The following is a 26,367-nucleotide window of genomic DNA, read 5'->3' on the forward strand; positions in this document are numbered from 1 at the left end:
GTTCCAGAAAAGGATACTCAACGGAGCACGTAGTTCAGTGTTTAACATCTCTGATTAATAGTCCTTTGGATGGGAAATAGAAAGTGGCGACTATATTCCTAGACATTTTGAAGGCGTTCGACACAGTGGGCCGTGTGATTCTTCTAAAAAGTTGAACAATTGTGATATTAGAAGAAATGCTCTTAAAGTTATTTCATCATATTTGAGTCATCGATTTAAGTGATTACCATGTTCGTTGCTGTATTTCCCAGGGTCCCCTCTCAGCCCTCTATTCTTCCTAATATATATCAATGACATCCATCAAGCAATCTGTGATGCTGATGTGGAGCGCACCGAAACTCAGCTTTTTGGGACACTGAGTAATTATGAAAAAAGTGAAGAAATGGCTAAGGCTAAATAAGCTGAGAGTAAATCACAGAAAATTGGGTTTCGTTGTCTGGGGTAGTTTACCTTTATATTACCCCTGGTTGCAAGAGCCTAGGGTAGGAGGTACGACAATAAGACCTAAGAAGTCAATGAAATGTCTAGGTGTAATAATAGATGAGATATTAAGTTTTTCAGAGCATGGACAGCGTACGTCGCTGAAGGTAGCCAGGAATATGGGCATGAAAAGGAAGCTAAATCATCAGTTTTCGAGAACGTTTTGCGTCTTTTATATTTTTCCACCCTACTTCTAACTTTGTGTGTTCTTCAGAATTCAGCTGTGTGTGCTATTTTTGAAATTGATAGACTTGCAAACATTTATCTGCGAATCCATATTTTACCGTTTGCAGACCTGTGCTTATTTTATAAGCTTCAACTGATGTATGATATTAATATTACAGCTCCAATGTGTCTTCGTATGTTTGAGACAACTGCTGATGTTCATGGCCATCTAACGAGAAAGGTTGGTATGTATAGAAAGCCGATTAGAGTTTTTGCGGGGTCAGCTTTCTCTGCTCGTCATAATCTTCCAGTGCCGTAATCTCAGACACCATCTTCTATTAGGGATATTGTTGAAAGGTCTGGCTTCAGTGAGCAGTTGAAATACTGTTGCCTGTAGGCTTATAAATTATAATTGTTTTTCTTTTCTCAAGTAGTTCTATATGTTTAATATGTTTTACATGTTATTTTTTGTTTGTTAAATGGGAAACCAAATGCACTGATGTAAATGGATGTAAGTTTTTTTTTGGAGTGGCAGTATAAGCAGAGGTTATTGGGCTTCATGCTTTTTGTTGATGTTTTTTTGTGAATAAATTAAGCCTCCAATGAATTATTTACCAAGAATGAGCCTACTGAGAAAATAAACATTACGCGCAATCTAAAGCAAATACTAGGCATTTAGAACGTATGTATGAACAACTTTTTGGCATTTTCTTCTTCTTCTTCTGTGGCTAGATAGCACTGGCATTGAAAATATACAACCTGAAAAGCTGTGAATCATAAAAATTGCTTGAAACATTTACATGTAACAAGCTTTGCTATTGACATTTTCTCTTTTAAAAAAGACCACACTTCAGAAAATTATATATTCTTTCTCTTCTATCGTTTTACAGTAATCGAAATCACTTAACATAGTCGAACAAATCGGCTTTCAGTAATCGAACGCACTTAACAAAAGAAAGCAAATATATATTCAAATTGATCTCCTACATATAATTCCTGAATCATAAGAAATGCTACATTTTTACAGATTTCATATAAATATGTGAGATGGGCCAGATTAAGCCAACTTAAACCAAAGTAATTTGGCTTAAAGCCAATCTCCCTTTGGTATTTACTTTGTATCCACAAACCTACATTCTTTGGAACCCACCAGTCCGCATCCGCGCTATCCCATTTTCAGCAATGTTACAGGAAAAGCAATGCCCCTTGTCCCGTTTTCTACCTAAACAAAAAAAAAACAAGTTTTTTTTAAATAAAATAAGGAGCGACATTAAAACTTAAAACGAACAGAAATTACTCCGTATATGAAAGGGGCTTTTCCTCCTCAACGCCCCGCTGTTTCCGCTAATGTTTGACTCTTTCTCTTAGCTTTACCTTTTAAAACAGTAAAAAACTTACATTAATTAAAACCACATTAATACATGTATTAACAAGTTGACAAATGTTACAGCAAGTTACCAAGAAATGCAATGTTAAAGGAAATTTAATTCATTGTTACTGATTCTGGTTGTTTGGTAAACTGTGTAGCCCTGGATCTTGATGTTGTACCAGTCTGTGAAGGGACGCTTGATGCTGGGCGACTTGGTTCCCATTTGAAAAGCTTGCGAAATATCACTCCGAGGCACTTGTAGCGTAGTCCTAGCAAATCAATTACCTATAATATACAGTTCAGATAAATTGTGCGATTTCTTTCTCAACAATAATTAATGAGTCATTACGTTTTTCTGTACATCATCGATATTGCTCGCCATAAAAAAAGTAATAGTGGCTAACTGTGGCGTTATTCTTGGGGGCAGGGGGAGGGGCAAAGTTGGAGCCAAATTTCCAAAATCAACTGAGAATGACAGTGAAAACTCAAAAATGAGCCATACAGTACCATAAAGGCAAATATATACGAAAGAAAATTGACCTGTTTTTTTTCTAGACTTGAATTATGCAGGCTTATTTTATTTTTGACAAGATTTTTGGAGAAAGTGAGGCGTTTGCCTCCCCAGACCTCGGTGGGAACTTTTGGTGGGAGCTTTTGACTACATGTAGGCATACTCATAGATTTGTTTTTGGAGTCTTCATGCTTTGTTTGCTATTTATATTTTTTTCAATCGTCTTTGTGAATAGATTAATTCTTTTCTTAGCAATGCTTCTAAAGACAATATTTAATACTAAATAACACTAAAAAACCGAGTGAAGGTGTTTTTTTTTTAATTTATACTCTCATTACATACATATAAAAACAAAATGGGAGTGCAAATTTAAGGGTTGTATTGAAGTTCTTGAGCAGGTACTTCACTTTCAACGAAAAAGCAGGGGTCCGAGCAAGGAATTCAATTTGTTTCGAGAGAGAAATTTGGAATTAATAAAAATTCTGATAAGTTTTTATGTTTAATAATTCTCTTATCAAGAGTAGCTACCAGTAATTAGGCCATGTAAACTACCGAAATCGTTATAGTTTTTATTTAATATCGTTTAGTTGTTGTATATAAAATATACCTAGTCGTGGTTCCCACAATAGCTAAAACTAGTAAAGAGCAAACTGCTGCCCATAGAAACCAAAAACTCAGCAATAGGCTGTTAAAGAAACTACCTCGTCAGAAATATTTCCCAATTGTCACTAATTTTGAAATAGTATCTCCTATTCAGATTAAACTGAACAGTAATTTGTAACTACACAACTAATGTATTGAGAATTTAAAAAATGAGAATTCAAAATTACACTGTTTAAACTGTAGTTATCAAATTATTACACCTATACATTTAAAGTCCTTCTTGTTGAAAATAAGAGAACCAAAGACGAAAATTTGAATTAAACCAACATTAAACCAGTGGTCATAGCTTACTAGAAGAAGGCTCATTTGAACGGATATTGAAAAATCTACTACCTTTTCTAGCAATGAAACAATTAATCAAGCCACAAATGGCAGTGTCTTGCATTTTGCACTGCGAAAAAATATCGGCAAACACATAATTGTTCTTTAATCCTTTCTTTTATAATTGTAACGTTGAAAAATAAGATTTAGTGAAATAAAATATCAAATTGCTAAGATTTTCAGAATTAATATCACTTTATATTCAGCTTGCAGTTTGTCTTCATTCATTATTTCCAGTCATCTTTATTAGTATAGTGATTTTATTTTTTATTTTTCGTTATTGTTTTGAATTAATTAAAAAATCTTCTGGAAAAAGAAATTTTCAAGAAAGAGTAAAGACCATCATAAATTTAAGATAAAAGATGTGAAAACTTGTAATAATTCAAAATCAAAACAACCAGAAATTATTATTAAAGAATAAATGAAACCCAAAGCGTTTCTAAAACTTATTTATTCGTTTATAACAGTACCGGTTGTATGTTTATTTGCTATGATCTTTTATTTAGTTTCTGTTCATTTCGGGTTTTATTTATACTTTAACAGTAAAAGATTTTTGTTCGTGTTAAGCTTGCTTTGTATGTTCAATTAAAGTTTTACACGGTTTAAGACTTATTTAAACCTGTTGTATGTTTGTTTGTTATGATTGTTTATCTAATTTCTGTTCATTTTGGATTTCATTAATTCTTTAGTTGTAAGTTCTGTTGGTTTTGAGTTTGAATAATTAAAGGTTTTTATTTCTACTTATCTTAATATTAATATGGAGTTTATTTTTCCTTGAAAAACTAGTTCTTCGAAAAGTTTTTTTAATTAATTTTTGTTCGTTTTTTATTTCCAAAGCTTCACGTCTTTCAAAATTTTCTATTTCAAAATCATTTTGTTTTTCAACATTAAGGTTCCATCAATGTGTCACAACCACCGTCAAAGTAACAATATCAAAGTAAACGTAGTATCAAAGTGCCAATAAACGGTTTGCATACCTTACAGTGCTTGCCCCGTAAATCAAAGCTGTCCGTTAAATCAGTAAATTTAAGTATCAAAGCACACAAAGTATCAAAGTAACAGTAGGAACTTGCATAATTCACAACCCGTGCCCTGGTGGCTAGGGTTTGGGTTCGACCCCGGAAGTGTGATAATTTAGTCTCTGAACTATTTTGAACCATGTGGCTATCTCAAGATTTTGACCGGATACCTTTGACCACTTTTGACTCATTCAATTTTCAATCAAATGAGTCCCCTCTAAAGTCAACACAACGCCCCCCCCCTTCCAGAAAAACATTATATGTTAGCAATGGGCAACTTGTATTAGTTACAGCCTTTGTCCCAGGGTCTATGATGGATTTTCCAGCCCCAATTTATAGTTGCTTAATTTCTGAATAGGTTGGTATAAAAAGGACCGTAAGCAATTGCATTGAAATCAAGCGATCTCATGCTTTGATGAGCCGAGTTAACTTATTATTCATATCAAGAAGACCAGTTTCCTCGAAATTTGGAAGGTAATTTTTCCTGTTTTCATTGGCTGATTCTTTTCATTAGTAAGGAAACTGCCAAATAAAACTGAGTTATAGACCTCGCCCTAATTAAAGTTCCAGGGCTACTAATGAGTCTCTTTACTCTTATTGTCTCTCTCTATCTACCAATCTATTCATTACTATCTTCTTCTTTGAAAAAAAAGCTAAATTAAAAACAGAGAAAAAACTTACCCGCTTCTTACAAATGAAGATGACGAAAATGAAAACAGACTTCAGAATATTAAATAGGTCTGTAAAGTACCAAATGTAAACTGGTCCATCAGCGAAATAGGATATAATTTCAAATATCCATCCAACTCCCATCAACACAAACAGTTTGAAGATTGCCAACATCCTTTGGAACAAGGAATCCAAATAAGCAATTTACAAAATACATCTTTTGGCAATGCATTTTTTATTACTAGATCTGAGTCTCTCGATTTCTTTATTTTCCCCAAAACTTTCTAAATTCTTTTGTATTTTTTCCTGTTATGACATCTTAGTACTATATTGACTCCCGCCAGAAGCGAATGAAATGAAAAATAAGAGTCTCTCGTTTTTTTTTATTTTTCCCAAAACTTTCTATATTCTTTTGAATTTTTTCCTGTTATGACATCTTAGTACTATATTGACTCCCGACAGAAGCGAATGAAATGAAAAATAAGAGTCTCTCGATTTCTTTATTTTTCCCAAAACTTTCTATGTTCTTTTGAATTTTTTCCTGTTATGACATCTTAGTACTATATTGACTCCCGCCCGAAGCGAATGAAATAAAAATAAGAGTCTCTCGATTTCTTTATTTTTCCCAAAACTTCCTATATTCTTTTGAATTTTTTCCTGTTATGACATCTTAGTACTATATTGACTCCCGCCAGAAGCGAATGAAATGAAAAATAAGAGTCTCTCGATTTCTTTATTTTTCCCAAAACTTCCTATATTCTTTTGAATTTTTTCCTGTTATGACATCTTAGTACTATATTGACTCCCGCTAGAAGCGAATAAAATGAAAAATAAGATTGTAAGTATGTAAAATTAAGCTTTTATAAGAAGTTAAAATTGTATATTAATATAGATGGGTACAACAAGGTCGTAATTGAGCCCCAAAATAAGGCAATAATGATGTAAAAACGGTTTATTTAAGAGATAATTTTTTATACATTAGAAACATTTTTTGAGAAAGTACCTGCGAAAATCAGTAAATAATGAAGAAAATAGTATTTGTTCCCTACAGCTCAATTACATAAAGTTTTCTTTTTAGTGAGTAAGCCATGACCATTCCCTTGCTTTCAACAATGGTTTTCAGTTTCCCTTTCTTGAATTCTCTTTTAGTAATGTTTTTGTCGTTGTGTGAAAAAGGGCTCTTACTTTTAGCAAGTTTTGCTAAAACTTGCTAAATTTTATGTTTTGACTATGACTCGCAAAACTTGTCAAACTTTATGTTTGACTTGCAAAACTTTGCTAAGACTTTATGTTTTGACTATATTCAAAACATCTTCATCTACCCCCTCTCTCACTTTTTTCCGTAAGGTACCTGGAATGCACACCTCGGAAATGGGTGTCGTAAGGCTGTCCAATTTAGTGCCCAAATATTTCTCCAAATTTGGTATCAGTTGGTAATAAAAAATCACAACTGTAAATTCCGACATTGTGGATACAAGTTCTTTTTCTCCCTTCTCTGACAAAGACAAGTGTATCACAAAGGGTACCCACCTGAACAATAAAATTAAATTAAAAAAACAAGTTTTTAACTGAAAGTAAAGAGCGACATTAAAGCTTAAAACTAACAGAAATTATTCCATATATGAAAGGAGTTTTCCCCTCCTCAGCGCCTCACTCTTTACGCTAAAGTATTTTATTGTTTTGAAAAGTTGAGTTGGGAGAAAGAGTCAAACTTTAGCGTAAAGGGCGAGGCGTTGAGGCGGAGACAACTCCTTTTATATACGGAATAATTTCTGTTCGTTTTAAGTTTTATTGTCGCTCCATACTTGCAGTTAAAAAAAACTTTTTTTTTATTTAATTTCTGAATGTTATTGAATTAATGTATGTTTTGATTTTGGCTCACCGCAAATCAATAATTAAAACGAAATTTGCATATTAACTTTTTTTTGCTAAATGGCGTTCTCATTGTTTTGATTAGACGATTTTGATAAAAAAAAATGGGGTGAGGGAGGAGGCCTATTTCGTATCCAATTTTTAAGTAACTTAATAGTGCAATTAGATTTTTTTTTACGAACTTTTGTTAGTAATAAGCATACGTAACTTACGAATTAACTTACGTAACGAACTTCTATATTTGTGTATTTTTATTATGTATAAGAGGGTTTTTTTTTCCCCTCGTCAATACCTTGCTCTTTACATTAAAGCTTGAATTTCGTCCCAAATCCTTAAGAATGACCCCTGAATTACAAAGGCCGTAGAATAAATAGTTGACATTACTAAAAATACTTTAGCGTAAAGAGCAAGGTATTGTGGAGGAGACGAACCCCCTTACATACGCAATATTTTATGTTTTTTGAAGTTTTAATGCTGTTCAATACTTCCAGTTGAAAAATTATTTATTTTCTTGTTGTTTTTTTTTAAATAATGCTAGAAAATCCTGCACCCCTTCATGAAAATTCTCTTCCCTCATGATAAATTCCTCCATGGAAATATCCTACAGCGTAACCCCTCCCCCCGACACACCCCCACCCCAACGCGAAAAAGTCCCTCTGAAAACATCTGTACACTTCATAATTGCCATTACTATATGTAAACAATGGTCAAAGTTTGCAACTTGCAGCCCCTCCCTGGGGATTGTAGGGGACTAAGTCGTCCCCAAAGAAATATTTGATGAGTTTTAGACTACGCTAAACAGAATGGCTATCTCAAAATTTTAATCCGGTGACTTTGGGAACAAATGGGCGTGGGAGGGGGCTAAGGTGCCCTCCGATTTTTTGGTCACTTAAAAAGGGCACTAGAACTTTTAATTTCGGCTAGAATGAGCCCTCTTGCAACATCCTAGGACCACTGGGTCGATAGGGTCACCCCTAAAAAAAAACAACAAACAAATAAAAAACAAATAAACACACATCCGTGATCTGTCTACTGACAAAAAATAAAAGATTTCTCATTTTTGTAGAAAGGAGATTGAAACTTCTACTGTAGGGTTTTCTGATATGCTGAATCTGATGGTGTGATTTTCTTTAAGGTTCTATGACTTTTAGTGGGTGTTTCTCCCATTTTCTAAAATGAGGCAAATTTTCTCAGGCTTTTAACTTTTGGTGGGTAAAACTAAACTTGATGAAACTTATATATTTAAAATCAGCATTAAAATGCGATTCCTTTGATGTAACTATTGGTATGAAAATTCTGTTTTTTAGAGTTTCGGTTACTATTGAGCTGGGTCACTCCTTACTACAGTCCGTTACCACCAACTGTTTGACAATAGGTGTATTGTTTACATCCCTTCTAAAAAATTGAATTTTTTGGCAAGACCAAAGCTGAAGAAACTTCGGAGATGTTATGTATGTTATAGCGGCTATGTTAAGTTCTTCCATCATTGACACGCTGTAGAACTAATTTATTTGTTAGTTTCTCTCAGCTTAGCGTAAGTCAAACAGAGACAAGTGACAGAATAGATGGGAAATTTATGATTTTTGCTGTATATTTGTACATTCGGAAGGGGGGGGTAAAGTGTTTGGACAGTTTGAAGTTAGAAAACAATTCTTACTTCATAATATTCAGAATAATTGTACCTTATACATTTTGCCCACTATACTTTACTACCCCCCCCCCTAACATGCAAATACATAGCCTATATTCGTTCCTAAATTATTATTAAATAAAAAAACTAGTTTTTTTTAAATGAAAGTAAGGAGCGACATTAAAACTTAAAACGAACAGAAATTACTCCGTATACGAAAGGGGCTTTTCCTCCTCAACGCCTTGCTCTTTACGCTAAAGTTTTACTCTTTCTCTTAACTCTACTTCTGAAAACAGTAAAAAAAACATCAGCGTAAAGGCGGGGCGTAATTTATGTTTGTTTTAAGTTTTAATGTCGCTCCTTACTTTCATTTAAAAAACTTGTTTTTTTAATTTAATTTCTGGACGTTATTTAATAAATGCATGTTTTAATCGTCAGGCTTTCTCATGGTTTTAATCGGAAGATTTTGAGAACAAAGGAGAGTGGGAGGAAGCCTAGTTGCCCTCCAATTTGTTGATTATTTAAAAAGGCAACGAGAACTTTTATTTTTTTACGAATATTTTCATTAGTAAAAAATATACGTAATTTACGAATTAAATTACGTAACTAACTTCTATATTCGTATGTTTCTATTGCGTATATGAGGGAATTCACCCCTCGTCGATACCTCGCTCTTTACACTAAAGCTTAAATTCTGTCCCAATTCCTTAAGAATGACCCTTGAATCACAAAGGTCGTAGAATAAATCGTTGAAATTACTAAAGATACTTTAGCGTAAAGAGCGAGGTATTACGAGGAGGCAAACCCCTCATATGCGTAATAATTTCTGCTCGTTTTAAGTTTTAATGCTGCTCCTCACTTTCAGTAGAAAAAAAACTTTTCATATTTATTTTTTCATTGTTTTTGTAAATAATGCTAAAAAATCTTGTGCCCCCTTCATTGAAAGTCTCTTCCCCCATGAGAATTTTTTCCGAGAAAATAGGGGAAAACACCCCCTAAAAGTCATACAATATTTACGAAAATCACACCATCAGATTCAGCGTATCAGAGAACCTTATTGTAGAAGTTTCAAGCTCCTATCTACAAAAATGTGAAATTTCGTTTTTTTTTTTGCCAGAAGACAAATCACGGGTGCGTGTTTATTTGTTTTTTTTACTGTTTAAAAAAGTAGAATTAAGAGAAAGAGTCAAACTTTAGCGTAAAGAGCGGAACGTTGAGGAGGAAAAGCCCCTTTCAAATACGGAGTAATTTCTGTTCGTTTTAAGTTTTAATGTCGCTCCTTGCTTTCATTTAAAAAAACTTGTTTTTTTTATTTGATCAAAATATCCAGAAACGGTAACTTATTCTTTGTTTTTTTCTCAATTGTAATAACTAATTCCCCTCTCAAATTACTCAAAGGTTCCAAAAAACCTTCAATTTGTGATTCACCATGGTTCTTAGTAACTGAAAAGTCATCCACATATCTGCCCTGAAATTTAGGTTTTAAAAAATATATTTCTGTAGCTAAAGGTTTCTGCATACTTTACATAAATATTTTCTAACGGTGGACTTAAGGGCCCTCCCAATGCCAATGCCCTGATTTGATAACAAAAATTTTCTCTAGACATGAAATAATTAGTATACCTTCTAGTTATCAAACAGTTCGTGGTAACGAACTGTAGTAAGGAGCGACCCGGCTCAATAGTAACCAAAACTCTAAAAAATTGAATTTTGATATCAATAGCTACATCAAAAGAATCGCATTTTAATGCTGATTTTAAACATATAAGTTTCATCAAGTTTAGTCTTACCCATCAAAAGTTACGAGCCTGAGAAAATTTGCCTTATTTAAGAGAATAGGAAGAAACACCCCCCAAAAGTCGCAGAATCTTAACGAAAATGACACCATCAGATTCACCGTAACAGAGAACCCTACTGTAGAAGTTTCAAGCTACTATCTACAAAAATGTGGAATTTTGTATTTTTTGCCAGAAGACAAATCACGGGTGCGTGTTTATTTGTTTGTTTGTTTGTTGTTTTTTTTTTTTCTTTTTCCCAGGGGTCATCGTATCGACCAAGTGGTCCTAGAATGTCGCAAGAGGGCTCATTCTAACGGAAATAAAAATTTCTAGTGCCCTTTTTAAGTGACCGAAAAAATTGGAGGGCATCTAGGCCCCCTCCCACGCTCAATTTTTTCCCAAAGTCAACGAATCAAAATTTTGAGAATGCCATTTTGTTCAGCATAGTCGAAAACCATAATGACTATGTCTTTGGGGATGACTTACCCCCCCACAATCCCTGGGGGAGGGGCTTGCAAGTTACAAACTTTGACCAGTGTTTACATATAGTAATGGTTATTGGGAAGTGTACAGACGTTTTCAGGGGGATTTTATTTTGTTTGGGGGTGGGGCTGAGGGGACGGGGCTATGTTGGAGGATCTTTCCTTGGAGGAATCTGTCATGGGGGAAGAAAAATTCAATGAAAAGGGCGCAGGATTTTCTAGCATTACTATAAGAAAACAATGAAAAATAAACATGAAAACGTTTTTTCAAATGAAAGGAAGGAGTAGCATTGAAACTTAAAACGAACAGAGATTATTACGCATATGAGGGATTCTAAAAATACTTTAGCATAAAGAGCGAGGTATTTAGGAGGAGATAAATACCTCGCTCTTTATGCTAAAGTATTTTTAGTAATTTCAACTATGTATTCTACGGCCTTTCTGATTCTTGGGTCATTCTTAAAGAATTGGGACAAAACTTACGATTTAGTGTAAAGAGCGAGGTATTAACGAGAGTACAAACCCCCTCGTATACATAATAAAAATATAAGATTATGAAAGTTTGTTACGTAAGTTACTTTTTAAGTTACGTAAATTTTTTACTAATAAAAACAATCGTTAAAAATTTAAAGTTCTAGTTGCATTTTTAAGTAACCGAAAAATTGGAGGGCAACTAGACCTCCTTCTCCACCCCTTATTTCTCAAAATGGTCTGATTGAAACTAAGAGAAAGCCCCTTAGCCAAAAAAAGAATTAATATACAAATTTCATTTTAATAATTTATGTGCGGAGAGCCAAAATCAAACATGCATTAATTCAAAAATGTTCAGAAATTAAATAAAAAAAACTAGTTTTTTAACTGAAAGTAAGGAGCGACATTAAAACTTAAAACGAACAGAAATTACTCCGTATATGAAATGGGTTGTGCCCTCCGCAGTCCCTCGCTCTTTACGCTAAAGTTCGACTCTTTGCCACAATTCTACTTTTTAAAACAATTAAAAGCTTTAGCGTAAAGAGCGAGGGATTGCGGAGGGGACAACCCATTTCATACACGGAGTAATTTCTGTTTGTTTTAAGTTTTAATGTCGCTCCTTACTTTCAGTTAAAAGAAACTAGTTTTTTTTATTTAATTTTAACTAGATCCAATGTAGTTTCTATTCCAATTCCCGCAGATAACTCTTCTATCTCGTTTTTATATTCATCAAGTTTTTTGGATGAAACACTCAAAGATATATCAAAAATTTTAACATATACATTGATTTTATATCAAAATTACATAAAAAAAAACTAGTTTTTTTAACTGAAAGTAAGGAGCGACATTAAAACTTAAAACGAACAGAAATTACTCCGTATATGAAATGGGTTGTCCCCTCCGCAATCCCTCGCTCTTTACGCTAAAGCTTTTAATTGTATTAAAAAGCAGAATTGTGGCAAAGAGTCAAACTTTAGCGTAAAGAGCGAGGGATTGCGGAGGGGACAACCCATTTCATATACGGAGTAATTTCTGTTCGTTTTAAGTTTTAATGTCGCTCCTTACTTTCAGTTAAAAAAACTAGTTTTTTTTATGTAATTTCTGAACGTTTTTAAATTAATGCATGTTTGATTTTGGCTCTCCACACATAAATTATTAAAATGAAATTTGCATATTAATTCCTTTTTTGGCTAAATGGCTTTCTCTTAGTTTTGATCAGACGATTTTGAGAAATAAGGGATGGGAAAGGAGGCCTAGTTGCCATGCAATTTTTCGGTTACATAAAAAGGCAACTATAAATTTTTATTTTTAACGAATTTTTCTATTAGTAAAAAATATACGTAACTTAAGAATTATCTTACGTAACAAACTTTAATATTCTTTAATTTTTATTATGTATATGAGAGGGTTTGTACCCTCGTTAATACCTCGTTCTTTACACTAAATCGCAAGTTTTGTCCCAATTCTTTAAGAATGACCCCTGAATCAGAAAGGCCGTAGAATGAATAGTTGAAATTACTAAAAATACTATAGCATAAATAGCGAGGTATTTATCTCTTCCTAAATACCTCGCTCTTTATGCTAAAGTATTTTTAGAACCCCTCACATGCGTAATAATCTCTGTTCGTTTTAAGTTTCAATGCTACTCTTTACTTTCAATTGAAAAAAATTTTCCATGTTTACTTTTTCATTGTTTTTTTATAGTAATTTTAGAAAATCCTGCGCCCTTTTCATTGAATTTCTGTTCCCCCATGACACATTTCTCCATGGAAAGATCCTCCCACATAGCCCCCTCCCCTCAAACCCACCCCCAAAACCAAAAAAAAATCCCCTGAAACCGACTGTACACTTCCCAATAATAATTATTATATGTAAACACTGGTCGAAGTTTGTAAGTTGCAGCCCCACCCCCAGGGACTTTGGGGGAGTAGGTCATTCCCAAAGACATAGTTATTATGGTTTTTGACTATGCGGAACAAAATGGCTATCTCAAAATTTTGATCTGTTGACTTTGGAGAAAAAATGAGCGTGGGAGGGGGCCTAATTGCCCTCCAATTTTTTTGTTCACTTAAAAAGGGCACTAGAACTTTTCATTTCCGTTAGAATGAGCCCTCTTGCGACATTCTAGGACCACTTGGTCGATACGATGACCCCTGGGAAAAAAAAAAAAAAAAAAAAACAAACAAATAAACACGCACCCGTGATTTGTCTTCTGGCAAAAAATACAAAATTCCACATTTTTGTAGATAGGAGCTTGAAACTTCTACAGTAGGGTTCTCTGATACGCTGAATCTGATGGTGTCATTTTCGTTAAGATCCTACAACTTTTAGGGGGTGTTTCCCCCTATTTTCCTAAATAAGGCAAATTTTCTCAGGCTCGTAACTTTTGATGGGTAAGACTAAACTTGATGAAACTTATATATTTAAAATCAGCATTAAAATGCGATTCTTTTGATGTAGCTATTGATATCAAAATTCAATTTTTTAGAGTTTTGGTTACTATTGAGCCGGATCGCTCCTTACTACAGTTCGTTACCACGAACTGTTTGACTAAACCGTCTAATTCCATTCATATTTCAATATTTATAACTTTATCTTTAAGAATTCTGAGTTTTTGATATACAAATTCAGGAGATATAATAAGGGTTTGAGTGTCATTGTTACCCAATTTTTAATTCTTTCCGTTGGTGAATTAGTTGTTGATACTATAGATCTTAGAGGAATACCTATTTATGTATTTTTTGCAAACCATATACTCTTGGGCAGACTAATCCACTCAGAAAAAACTTGTAATACATGTGTGGTGAATATTCTTCCATTAGTTTTAAGGTCTTCCTTAATTTTAAGTTCTTTCTTAATTTTGCAACATACGATTCAGTTGGGTTGGAGTTAAGTTTTTAATATGTTGAAATATCCTTTAGAAGTGCTTCTATTTTACTATCATCATCATCTTTTTCTTGGATTACTGCTTTATAGCTATTATCAGCTTTCGTTATTATTAGAGAATCATCTTTTTTTTAAATCTTTCAAAAATTTTATATCTTTGTTCTTAAGGTTTTCTCGACCTATTATAACTATTATAATCTAAAAGTTTTCTTAAGGTTTTATACATTGAGAAAGGTATGAAATCCGGACTAAATCCTATAAAAGTACCGATAGAAGCAAGAATTTCGAAGATTGCGACAGGGATTCATTACGTTTCAAAAGGTGTTAATAATGTAGATGATTTAAGACTGGGGGTCGTAACATTTTCAAAATTTTTGATAATTTGTATATACAACTGTGGGACTTTTACAAAGTTTCAGAACAATCATAAAAAAATTATCTATGGGAGTATTAGCATTAATAGAGGTGAAGGGAATTTTAGAATAAACTCAATTTATAATAGTTTAATAAAGGAGCAGGTAAAATCTTCAGCCATCGGCGATTTACATAATGGTCCTGGAACAAGTGATAACCTTTCAAATAAAAGTCAAAATGAGGTCGAAGCTGGGAAAAGTCAACAGACTTCAGCTAAACTATCAAACAAACAAATCCATTTAATTTATAATTCATGAGTTTGTTGACTAACCTGTGAGATTTAGTTAGGGATGATAGACCTGGGGTTTGGTGACCATTTTTTGGTGGTTCAAGTAAATATAGTCTTCACTTTCAATAGATTGCAATTTATACACTGAATATTGAGCGGAGAGTGACCCAAGGTTTCACTGTAGATATTCTCTCTGGTTCCATTCGTGTTTTGTAACATAAGTGCTGGACGTTTATTTATAATGTGAGTTGTTCTTGTTTTTGTTTTCTTCTTCGTGTGTTTATTTGTCGTGTTTGCTTGCAAGTGTTATTTTTTTAATCATTTTTTTTGTTCTTTTTGTTTTTTCTTTTGAGAAAGGCTCCCGTACCTGGGAACGAAATATTCGGAATTTTCTCAATTAAAGTATTGTTTTGTTTTTATTTTTGTTCACTGCTTTGTTGACATTACAACCCGTTTTTTTTTGCTTTTTTTTGTAAATGGAATAGAAGTGTGATCTAAGAAATTATTTCCTTCTACTCATACTCCTTCTACCATTATTGTTATTACCACTTTTATTACTACTTGCTGTCACTAAAGCTTAAGCTGCTAAAATTAATTTTACTGCTGCTATTACTGCTACTGCTATTTAAACTAAGGATTTTAAGGCAAAATTTTGGGATATAGAAACTGAATAGAACTTATTCAAAACATACTATGTCAGGAACAAGTTATCAAGCGGACGCCTCAGAAATGCTTCAGGAATGGTTGATGGTATGTAATGAGCTAAAACTTATGTTTTAGGGGCTGTTGAAGAAACCAATGGTGCTATGTGCACATTGGTACTAATACTGCAACATGTTTGATACTGCGGAAGCTAGGGATACTAAGGTGAAGCTTTCAAGTAATATTTAGGCAGATGTTGAATTGAATCAAAACAAACTATAAGCTTGTGGATTTTCAAAAGGTGATAAAGCATTATCTGAAGAGCGACTTATATTATTAATTTAGACCTTTAAGGGTAAATTGTGGGCAATTTTCAGCTACCCAAAACACACTATATATATATATATATATATATATATATATATATATATATATATATATATATATATATATATATATATATATATATATATGAAGATCATTTCTTAGATTTAAATGTTAATATTTGTGATAATAATAAATTAAGTTTTAAAATGTATAATAAAACGGATGATTTTGATTTTGAAGTGATTAGTTTCCCATTTCCTGAAAGTAATATACACTCAAATATCACATATTCTGCGTTTTTCTCACAGTTACTTCGTTATGCAAGGATTTGTAGTAATTATATTGATTTTAAAGATAGATGTAAAATCTTAAGCCAAAAATTGATATCAAGAGGTTTTTCTGCAAATAAATTAACTTGGCAATTTAAAAAATTTAGTTTTCATTATAACCAACTTTTAAATAAATATCAAAAGAATTATCTGGAAATACTTAAAGAAATTTTCAACTAATTTCGGAGGTTCGACAAATGATGATGCAGCGCCATTTATTTTGAATTGTGTTTCTAATAGAGTGGATTTTTTTTTAAAAATAGCCACATGGTAAAGATGAATTCTATAATTGTTTAGTTCATTAATTTTTTTTTGCAATGAGTTAATATTTGTGATTTGGTAAATTTTATCATATTTAGCTTACCTATTGTTGCTTAAAAGAGGGATATATTAACAGGATAAGCTTGTTTTGGTGTTACTTGGTTGTTTTACATTTGCTGTTTTTTTTTTCATAGGCAGGTATTTTGGGGGTGATACCTGACACGAGGATGCCATGGATATTCTGTGGTAGCCACAACACTTGGCTGGGTAGAGAATTTAAAGTGGCGAAACCCTATAGGCCAGTGTATTCTCCTGATGAGCCCTTGTGTTGGGTTGTTGCCTCTGAATTATTTGTCTTTATTATTTTTTCTATTGTTTGGTAAATGACGACTTATACTTATTGACGACATGACTGCCTGTCCATGGATTATTCTTTATGGTTGATTGTGTTTGGCTATGCTGTTTGACCTATGTGATTGTATAGATGAGTAGGGTTAAGGCCTCATTCAAGTGCAGGTCTATATTAATCACTAATTTAGGAAAACAGTCTTCCTTTTCTCCATCTGTCTTTTTTTTATGTGTTTGTGCTGTTGCATTGTTGATTTCTCTTTTCATGATATATGTATATATATATATATATATATATATAAATATATATATATATATATATATATATACATATATATATATATATATATATATATATATATATATATATATATATATATATATATATATATATATATATATATATATACATACATATATATATATATATATATACATACATATATATATATATATATATATACATACATATATATATATATATATATATATATATATATATATATATATATATATATATATATATATATATCTATATATATAAAAATAAGTTGTCTGTGTGTGTGTGTGTCTGTCGAGTGACGTCATGTTTGTGTGTCGACTGACGTCATGTTTTCGACTGACAAAATTACAGACCGGGACATCGGGACACAAATGACGACCAGGACACCGGCACATAGGGAATATAAATGACGACCGGGACACTCAAAGAGAAAGCGGCCGGGACACAAGGAATGTTCGATTAGCAATCACCATCAACAAAGCACAGGGACACAAATGACGACCGGGACACAGGGAGTATAAATGACGACCAGGACATAAGTAAAAAAAAATTAAAAAAAAACTAAAAAAAGGTAAAAACTACAAAAAAACTAAAAAGAAAAAAACTAAAAACTAATAAAAAACTAAAAAAGCTAAAAAACTAAAAAAACTAAAAAAGAAAAAAAAAGAAAAAAAGGAAAAAAAAATGAAAAATAAAGGAGAAAAACAAAACTAAAAAAATAAAAATAAAAAAAAAACTAAAAAGAAAAAAGAAAAAAAAACTAAAAAAACTAAAAAATAAAGTAAAAACCAAAAAAAAACTAAAAAGAAAAAAGGGGAAAAATACAAAAATTTATTTCATCATATACCATTTCAAAAACGAATGTATATACAGACCAGGACACGTGGATACAAATGACGACCGGGACATAGGGAATATAAATGACGACCGGGACACAGGGACACAACTACAACGGGGACACCGGGGGGCACAGGGGGATATATAAATGACGACGGGGACACAGGGAATGTTCAATTAGCAATCACCATCAACAAAGCTCAAGGGCAATCATTAGAATCATGAGGTATAACTAAAAAAACTAAAAAAAGGTAAAAAACTAAAAACTAAAAAAAAGACCAATTCAAAAACGAATGTATATACAGACCGGGACACCGGGACACAAATTACGACCGGGACACCGGGACACAAGGAATATAAATGACGCCCGGGACACTCAAAGAGAAATCACAGACTGGGACACCGGGACACAAATGACGACCGGGACACAGGGAATATAAATGACGACCGGGACACAGGGACACAACTACAACGGGGACGCCGGGGGGCACAGGGGGATATATAAATGACGACGGCGACACAGGGAATGGTCGATTAGCAATCACCATCAACAAAGCTCAAGGGCAATCATTAGAATCATGAGGTATAGATTTGAATAAGGATTGTTTTCCCATGGACCATTATATGTTGCGTGTTAAAGAGTCGGTAAACCTGACAATCTATTTATATGCACAAACAATGGGACAGCAAAGAATGTTGTATATTTGCAAGTTTTACGTAGTTAAAAACATATGTATATATATCTATCTATATTTACAGGTGGGACATAGGGACACAACTACAATGGCGCGTAACGACTTACGCGCGCGGGGGGGGGGGGGGCTTGGAGGGGCGCGAAGCGCCCCCACCAACTAGGTGTTGGGGTGGCGAATATTAAGGTGAAACTTTTGGGAAAGGTTTTTGAGTTTCAATTAAATGACAAACTGTATAGATGCAGGTTTCAAAAACGACATGTAAGCAATATCATTGCCAACATCACTCTGTAATAGCTAGAAATATTAATGAAACTTAAAGGAGCTAATTTGATTCAAAATAAAAAATTCTGGTGCCTTTTTAAGAGTAAAAAGGGATTGGAGGGGAAAATCCCTTCTCTAAAGCCAATTTTCAAAACACACCCAGTCAAAATTTAAGATAGCCATTTTGTTCATCATATTTTATAATATAGGGATATTATACATGTCGACCCCCCCCCCAATTATGCGTTTGTCCCATTATGCTTTAAAACTAAATGTTTTATAAAAATAAATCAAAAGGCATTGTGTTTATGGTTGCCAATAACATACCTAAACAATATATCGAGAATGACCAGGTGTATTAAGTTAAACTTTCAGGAATACTTCTATTACTACTTCTGCTCTAACAGTTTGAGTTAATAAAAAGATCCAGGTTGTATCCAGGTTGTCCAAGAGCATAAATAGAATCTTTTGGGAATGATATTAAGTTTTATTCTTCAGGTCAACTTCAGAAGCTATAAAGTTTAAGTTATAAAATACTGTTTGTGTCAGGATTAAAAATTGTTGAAAAAGTTTCTCCAACATACAAATAGCAACCCAAACTATAGAATCTTAAGGAAATTAAAAAAACTTTTTTTTTTTTAACTGAAAGTAAGGAGCGACATTAAAACTTAAAACGAACAGAAATTACTACATATATGAAAGGGGCTGTTTCCTTCTCAACGCCCCTCTCTTTACGCTAAACTTTGAATCTTTCTCTCAATTCTACTTTATTAAACAGTACATACAAGTAATATAAGTCCTTATCATGTTAATTTTTGATCGTTATAAGTTTAATTGAGTTATTTATTGTCATTTATGTTCGCTTTAAGTTTTATTTATATGTTGTTAGGATTTGTGGTAGCTTTAAGCTTGAAAGATGATTTGACTTTATTTTCAATCATTCTTGGCTTAATGGAGCTCTTTGCTTTTCTTGCTTTTCTTGAAAAACTTGTTTTGTGGAAAAAGCTTTATAAATTAATCGTTCAAAAAATATATATTAAATTTGTTGTTAAATAATACGTATGGGTCAATATATAATTAACTCTTCAAGCTGTTTTAGAATAGGATGAAGGAAATTTAAGCTATCTGTCAAGTTTAGAAGACCCAATTTTACTGTGAGCAATATAAGAGCGCATTATTTCAAGATCCAAAGGTCTTATAAATTATTTTACTTCAATATGCTGTCAATAGTTTCCACAAAGAGAAAAAGAGGGATATCTTCCCTGTAATTTCTTATCAAAAATGAATTTAATTTCGTTACTTTGTGTTTGTAACGTACATTAGCCGATCGCATTACGACTTATTTCCTTAGAGGCCAATAAACTCCCTTCGTTAACGCCGAAATTTTCCTCATTAAGAAAAATGGTAAGGTAAAACAGAGTTTAATCTTTCTACTAAAGTTTGAAACAAGTATATTTGCTGATTTTTTTTGGTAAATTATATTTTACTAATATAATTATCTTGAACGCTCGTGCGTAAAACAAGTACACTAGTAGCAGGATTCTTATTAAAAAATGCCCTCTGTTTTGTAATTATATAGATTTTTTTACTCATGATTGTGAAATATAGAATTACCCCCTTAAAGGCCAAGAAACTCGAAATTGTAGACAAAGTTTGCCTTTTCAAAGTTGGAGCCATTTCCTTGTTGTTTACCCTATTCTTCACCTAAATAATTGTATATTTTTAATTTTGTTTCCTGTTTTCTTTAAATTTCTTACAAAAATTATGTTAGTATTTCAAAGTGGGTAACAAAAAATTATTATTATTATTAATTTCTATCACAATTTGCTTGCTTACTAGCATGGTAGCTTTCTGTTGCAACTATATTTTTTTCGACTGAATCATTCTTTTTCTTTATGGTCACGCACCTGCTTGCATTTACAATTTTTAACCCTTTTAGCGGATCATCCCCCAAAGCCAAAGTTTTTTTTGCCCCATTGCTATACATCAACAAATCTTAACCTAGTACAAACAAATCATTAGGTTACATGAAATGTAGTTACCTTTCCTTCCCCTTTCCTTCTTCTCCAGGTGAGAGCCTCAGTGAATTTCTACTAGCCAGATAGAGTTTTCTTGCTAGCAAGAAGAAGAAACACAAATTGAGGACTAGAAAAATGCATGCAGGTCCGTAGAGATAGGCAGCCAGGATTTTCTTGTGGTCATCTAAATAAGAAGGGAACACTCGTCATTTACATTAGAATTAAAATATCTTTATTTAATATATATATATATATATATATATATATATATATATATATATATATATATATATATATATATATATATATATATATATATATATATATATATATATATATATATATATATATATATATATATATATATATATATATAAAAATAAGTTGTCTGTGTGTGGATCTGTGGATCAGGTGACGTCACCTGAAAAAACTGGATCAGGTGACGTCAAAACTGAAAAAACTAAAAAAAGGCAAAAACTACAAAAAAAACTAAAAACTAATAAAAAAAATAAAAAAGCTAAAAAACTAAAAAAACTAAAAAAAGGCAAAAACTACAAAAAAAACTAAAAACTAATAAAAAAGCTAAAAAACTAAAAAAACTAAAAAAAAGGCAAAAACTACAAAAAAAACTAAAAACTAATAAAAAAATAAAAAAGCTAAAAAACTAAAAAAACTAAAAAAAGGTAAAAAACTAAAAAAACTAAAAACTAAAAAAAACTAAAAAAAAGGAAAAAACTGAAAAATAAGCTAAAATAAAGGTAAAAACCAATAAAAAACTAAAAAAAAACTGAAAAAACTAAAAAAAAGGCAAAAACTACAAAAAAAAACTAAAAACTAATAAAAAAAAGTAAAAAAGCTAAAACACTAAAAAAACTAAAAAAAACTAAAAAAAGGTAAAAAACTAAAAAAAAATAAAAAATAAAAAAAAAACTAAAAAAAAGGAAAAACTGAAAAATAAGCTAAAATAAAGGTAAAAACCAATAAGAAACTAAAAAGAAAAAAAGGAAAAAACTAAAAAAAATTTTCATCTAAAAAACTAAAAAAAACTAAAAAAGGTAAAAACTAAAAGAACTAAAAAAGAAAAAAATAAATGACGACACTCAAAGAGAAAGCGACCAGGACAAAAGGAATGTTCGATTAGCAATCAACAAAGCACCGGGACACAGGGAGTATAAATGACGACCAGGACATAAGTAAAAAAAAAAACTAACAAAACTAAAAAGAAGGTAAAAACTACAAAAAAACTAAAAAGAAAAAAACTAAAAAAAGGCAAAAACTACAAAAAAAACTAAAAACTAATAAAAAAGCTAAAAAACTAAAAAAACTAAAAAAGGCAAAAACTACAAAAAAAACTAAAAACTAATAAAAAAAATAAAAAAGCTAAATAACTAAAAAAACTAAAAAAACTAAAAAAAGGTAAAAAACTAAAAAAACTAAAAACTAAAAAAAACTAAAAAAAAGGAAAAAACTGAAAAATAAGCTAAAATAAAGGTAAAAACCAATAAAAAACTAAAAAAAAAACTGAAAAAACTAAAAAAAGGCAAAAACTACAAAAAAAACTAAAAACTAATAAAAAAAGTAAAAAAGCTAAAAAACTAAAAAAAAATAAAAAACTAAAAAAAGGTAAAAACTAAAAAAATAAAAAATAAAAAAAAACTAAAAAAAAGGAAAAAACTGAAAAATAAGCTAAAATAAAGGTAAAAACCAATAAAAAACTAAAAAGAAAAAAAGGAAAAAACTAAAAAAAATTTTCATCTAAAAAACTAAAAAAAACTAAAAAAGGTAAAAACTAAAAGAACTAAAAAAGAAAAAAATAAATGACGAGACAAAAGGAATGTTCGATTAGCAATCAACAAAGCACCGGGACACAGGGAGTATAAATGACGACCAGGACATAAGTAAAAAAAAAAACTAACAAAACTAAAAAGAAGGTAAAAACTACAAAAAAACTAAAAAGAAAAAAAAACTAAAAACTAATAAAAAAACTAAAAAATCTAAAAATCTAAATAAACTAAAAAAGAAAAAAAAAGGAAAAAAATAAAGGAGAAAAACAAAACTAAAAAACGAATGTATATACAGACCGGGACACCGGGATACAAATGACGACCGGGACACAGGGAATATAAATGACGACCGGGACACAGGGACACAACTACAACGGGGACACCGGGGGAAACAGGGGGATATAAATGACGACCGGGACACCGGGACAGGGAATGGTCGATTAGCAATCACCATCAACAAAGCTCAAGGGCAATCATTAGAATCATGAGGTATAGATCTGAATACAGATTGTTTTCCCATGGACCCTTATATGTTGCATGTTCAAGAGTCGGTAAACCTGACAATCTATTTATATGCAAAGACAATGGGACAGCAAAGAATGTTGTATATTCGCAAGTTTTACGTAGTTAAAACCATATATATATATATATATATATATATATATATATATATATATATATATATATATATATATATATATATATATATATATATATATATATATATATATATATATATATATATATATATATATATATATATATATATCTATATTCACAGGTGGGACATAGGGACACAACTACAATGGCGCGTAACTATTATGGCGCGTAAATACTTACGCGCGCGGGGGGGCTTGGGGGGGGCGCGAAGCGCCCCCACCAACTAGGTGTTGGGGTGGCGCGAAGCGCCACCCCAACAGCTAGTATATATATATATATATATATATATATATATATATATATATATATATATACTATATATATATATATATGTATATATATATATATATATATATATATATATATATATATATATATACTAGCTGTTGGGGTGGCGCTTCGCGCCACCCCAACACCTAGTTGGTGGGGGCGCTTCGCGCCCCCCCCAAGCCCCCCCGCGCGCGTAAGTCGTTACGCGCCATAATAGTTACGCGCCATTGTAGTTGTGTCCCTATGTCCCACCTGTGAATATAGATAGATATATATATATGGTTTTAACTACGTAAAACTTGCGAATATACAACATTCTTTGCTGTCCCATTGTCTTTGCATATAAATAGATTGTCAGGTTTACCGACTCTTGAACATGCAACATATAATGGTCCATGGGAAAACAATCTGTATTCAGATCTATACCTCATGATTCTAATGATTGCCCTTGAGCTTTGTTGATGGTGATTGCTAATCGACCATTCCCTGTCCCGGTGTCCCGGTCGTCATTTACATCCCCCTGTTTCCCCCGGTGTCCCCGTTGTAGTTGTGTCCCTGTGTCCCGGTCGTCATTTATATTCCCTGTGTCCCGGGTCCCGGTCGTCATTTGTATCCCGGTGTCCCGGTCTGTATATACATTCGTTTTTTAGTTTTGTTTTTCTCCTTTATTTTTTTCCTTTTTTTTTCTTTTTTAGCTTATTTAGATTTTTTAGTTTTTTTATTAGTTTTTAGTTTTTTTTTCTTTTTAGTTTTTTTGTCCCGGTCGTCATTTATATCCCCCTGTTTCCCCCGGTGTCCCCGTTGTAGTTGTGTCCCTGTGTCCCGGTCGTCATTTATATTCCCTGTGTCCTGGTCGTCATTTGTATCCCGGTGTACCGGAGTTGTGTCCCTGTGTCCCGGTCGTCATTTATATTCCCTGTGTCCCGGGTCCCGGTCGTCATTTGTATCCCGGTGTCCCGGTCTGTATATACATTCGTTTTTTAGTTTTGTTTTTCTCCTTTATTTTTTTCGTTTTTTTTTCTTTTTTAGCTTATTTAGATTTTTAGATTTTTTAGTTTTTTTATTAGTTTTTAGTTTTTTTTTTCTTTTTAGTTTTTTTGTCCCGGTCGTCATTTATATCCCCCTGTTTCCCCCGGGTCGTCATTTATACTCCCTGTGTCCCGGTGCTTTGTTGATTGCTAATCGAACATTCCTTTTGTCCTGGTCGCTTTCTCTTTGAGTGTCGTCATTTATTTTTTTCTTTTTTAGTTCTTTTAGTTTTTACCTTTTTTAGTTTTTTTTTAGTTTTAGTTTTTTTAGTTTTTTACCTTTTTTTAGTATTTTTAGTTTTTTTTAGTTTTTTAGCTTTTTTATTTTTTTTATTAGTTTTTAGTTTTTTTGTAGTTTTTGCCTTTTTTTTAGTTTTTTTAGTTTTTTATATATATATATATATATATATATATCTATATATATAAAAATAAGTTGTCTGTGTGTGGATCTGTGGATCTGTGGATCAGGTGACGTCACCTGAAAAAACTGGATCAGGTGACGTCAAAACTGAAAAAACTAAAAAAAGGCAAAAACTACAAAAAAAACTAAAAACTAATAAAAAAAAATAAAAAAGCTAAAAAACTAAAAAAACTAAAAAAAGGCAAAAACTACAAAAAAAAACTAAAAACTAATAAAAAAGCTAAAAAACTAAAAAAAACTAAAAAAAGGCAAAAACTACAAAAAAAACTAAAAACTAATAAAAAAAATAAAAAAGCTAAAAAACTAAAAAAACTAAAAAAAGGTAAAAAACTAAAAAAAACTAAAAACTAAAAAAAACTATAAAAAAGGAAAAAACTGAAAAATAAGCTAAAATAAAGGTAAAAACCAATAAAAAACTAAAAAAAAACTGAAAAAACTAAAAAAAAGGCAAAAACTACAAAAAAAAACTAAAAACTAATAAAAAAAGTAAAAAAGCTAAAACACTAAAAAAACTAAAAAAACTAAAAAAATGTAAAAAACTAAAAAAAAATAAAAAATAAAAAAAAACTAAAAAAAAGGAAAAAACTGAAAAATAAGCTAAAATAAAGGTAAAAACCAATAAGAAACTAAAAAGAAAAAAAGGAAAAAACTAAAAAAAATTTTCATCTAAAAAACTAAAAAAACTAAAAAAGAAAAAAATAAATGACGACACTCAAAGAGAAAGCGACCAGGACAAAAGGAATGTTCGATTAGCAATCAACAAAGCACCGGGACACAGGGAGTATAAATGACGACCAGGACATAAGTAAAAAAAAAAACTAACAAAACTAAAAAGAAGGTAAAAACTACAAAAAAACTAAAAAGAAAAAAACTAAAAAAAGGCAAAAACTACAAAAAAAACTAAAAACTAATAAAAAAGCTAAAAAACTAAAAAAACTAAAAAAAGGCAAAAACTACAAAAAAAAACTAAAAACTAATAAAAAAAATAAAAAAGCGAAAAAACTAAAAAAACTAAAAAAACTAAAAAAAGGTAAAAAACTAAAAAAACTAAAAACTAAAAAAAACTAAAAAAAAGGAAAAAACTGAAAAATAAGCTAAAATAAAGGTAAAAACCAATAAAATACTAAAAAAAAACTGAAAAAACTAAAAAAGGTAAAAACTACAAAAAAAAACTAAAAACTAATAAAAAAGTAAAAAAGCTAAAAAACTAAAAAAATAAAAAAACTAAAAAAGGTAAAAAACTA

General features: G+C 31.5%; 1 protein-coding gene and 1 long non-coding RNA gene across 2 annotated transcripts in view; both read right to left on the reverse strand.

Moving 5' to 3' along the window:
• Nucleotides 1-1,494: 1,494 nt before the first annotated feature.
• LOC136036710 (uncharacterized) lies at nt 1,495-21,138 on the reverse strand. The gene is made up of 3 exons (XR_010619770.1): nt 20,985-21,138; nt 5,210-5,372; nt 1,495-2,299 (listed from the first exon to the last, which is right to left on the reverse strand). It is a non-coding gene; the product is annotated as an uncharacterized LOC136036710 (long non-coding RNA).
• Nucleotides 21,139-26,322: 5,184 nt separating this feature from the next.
• Nucleotides 26,323-26,367, reverse strand: part of LOC136036652 (chromosome transmission fidelity protein 18 homolog) — a 61,523-nt gene continuing 61,478 nt past the window's right edge. Inside the window, exon 12 of the mRNA XM_065718952.1 lies at nt 26,323-26,330. Within this exon, the coding sequence (XP_065575024.1) occupies nt 26,323-26,330 (8 nt within the window). The remainder of the gene's footprint in view (nt 26,331-26,367) is intronic.

The sequence above is a fragment of the Artemia franciscana genome, chromosome 15, assembly GCF_032884065.1.
Source record: "Artemia franciscana chromosome 15, ASM3288406v1, whole genome shotgun sequence".
Lineage (NCBI taxonomy): Eukaryota > Metazoa > Arthropoda > Branchiopoda > Anostraca > Artemiidae > Artemia > Artemia franciscana.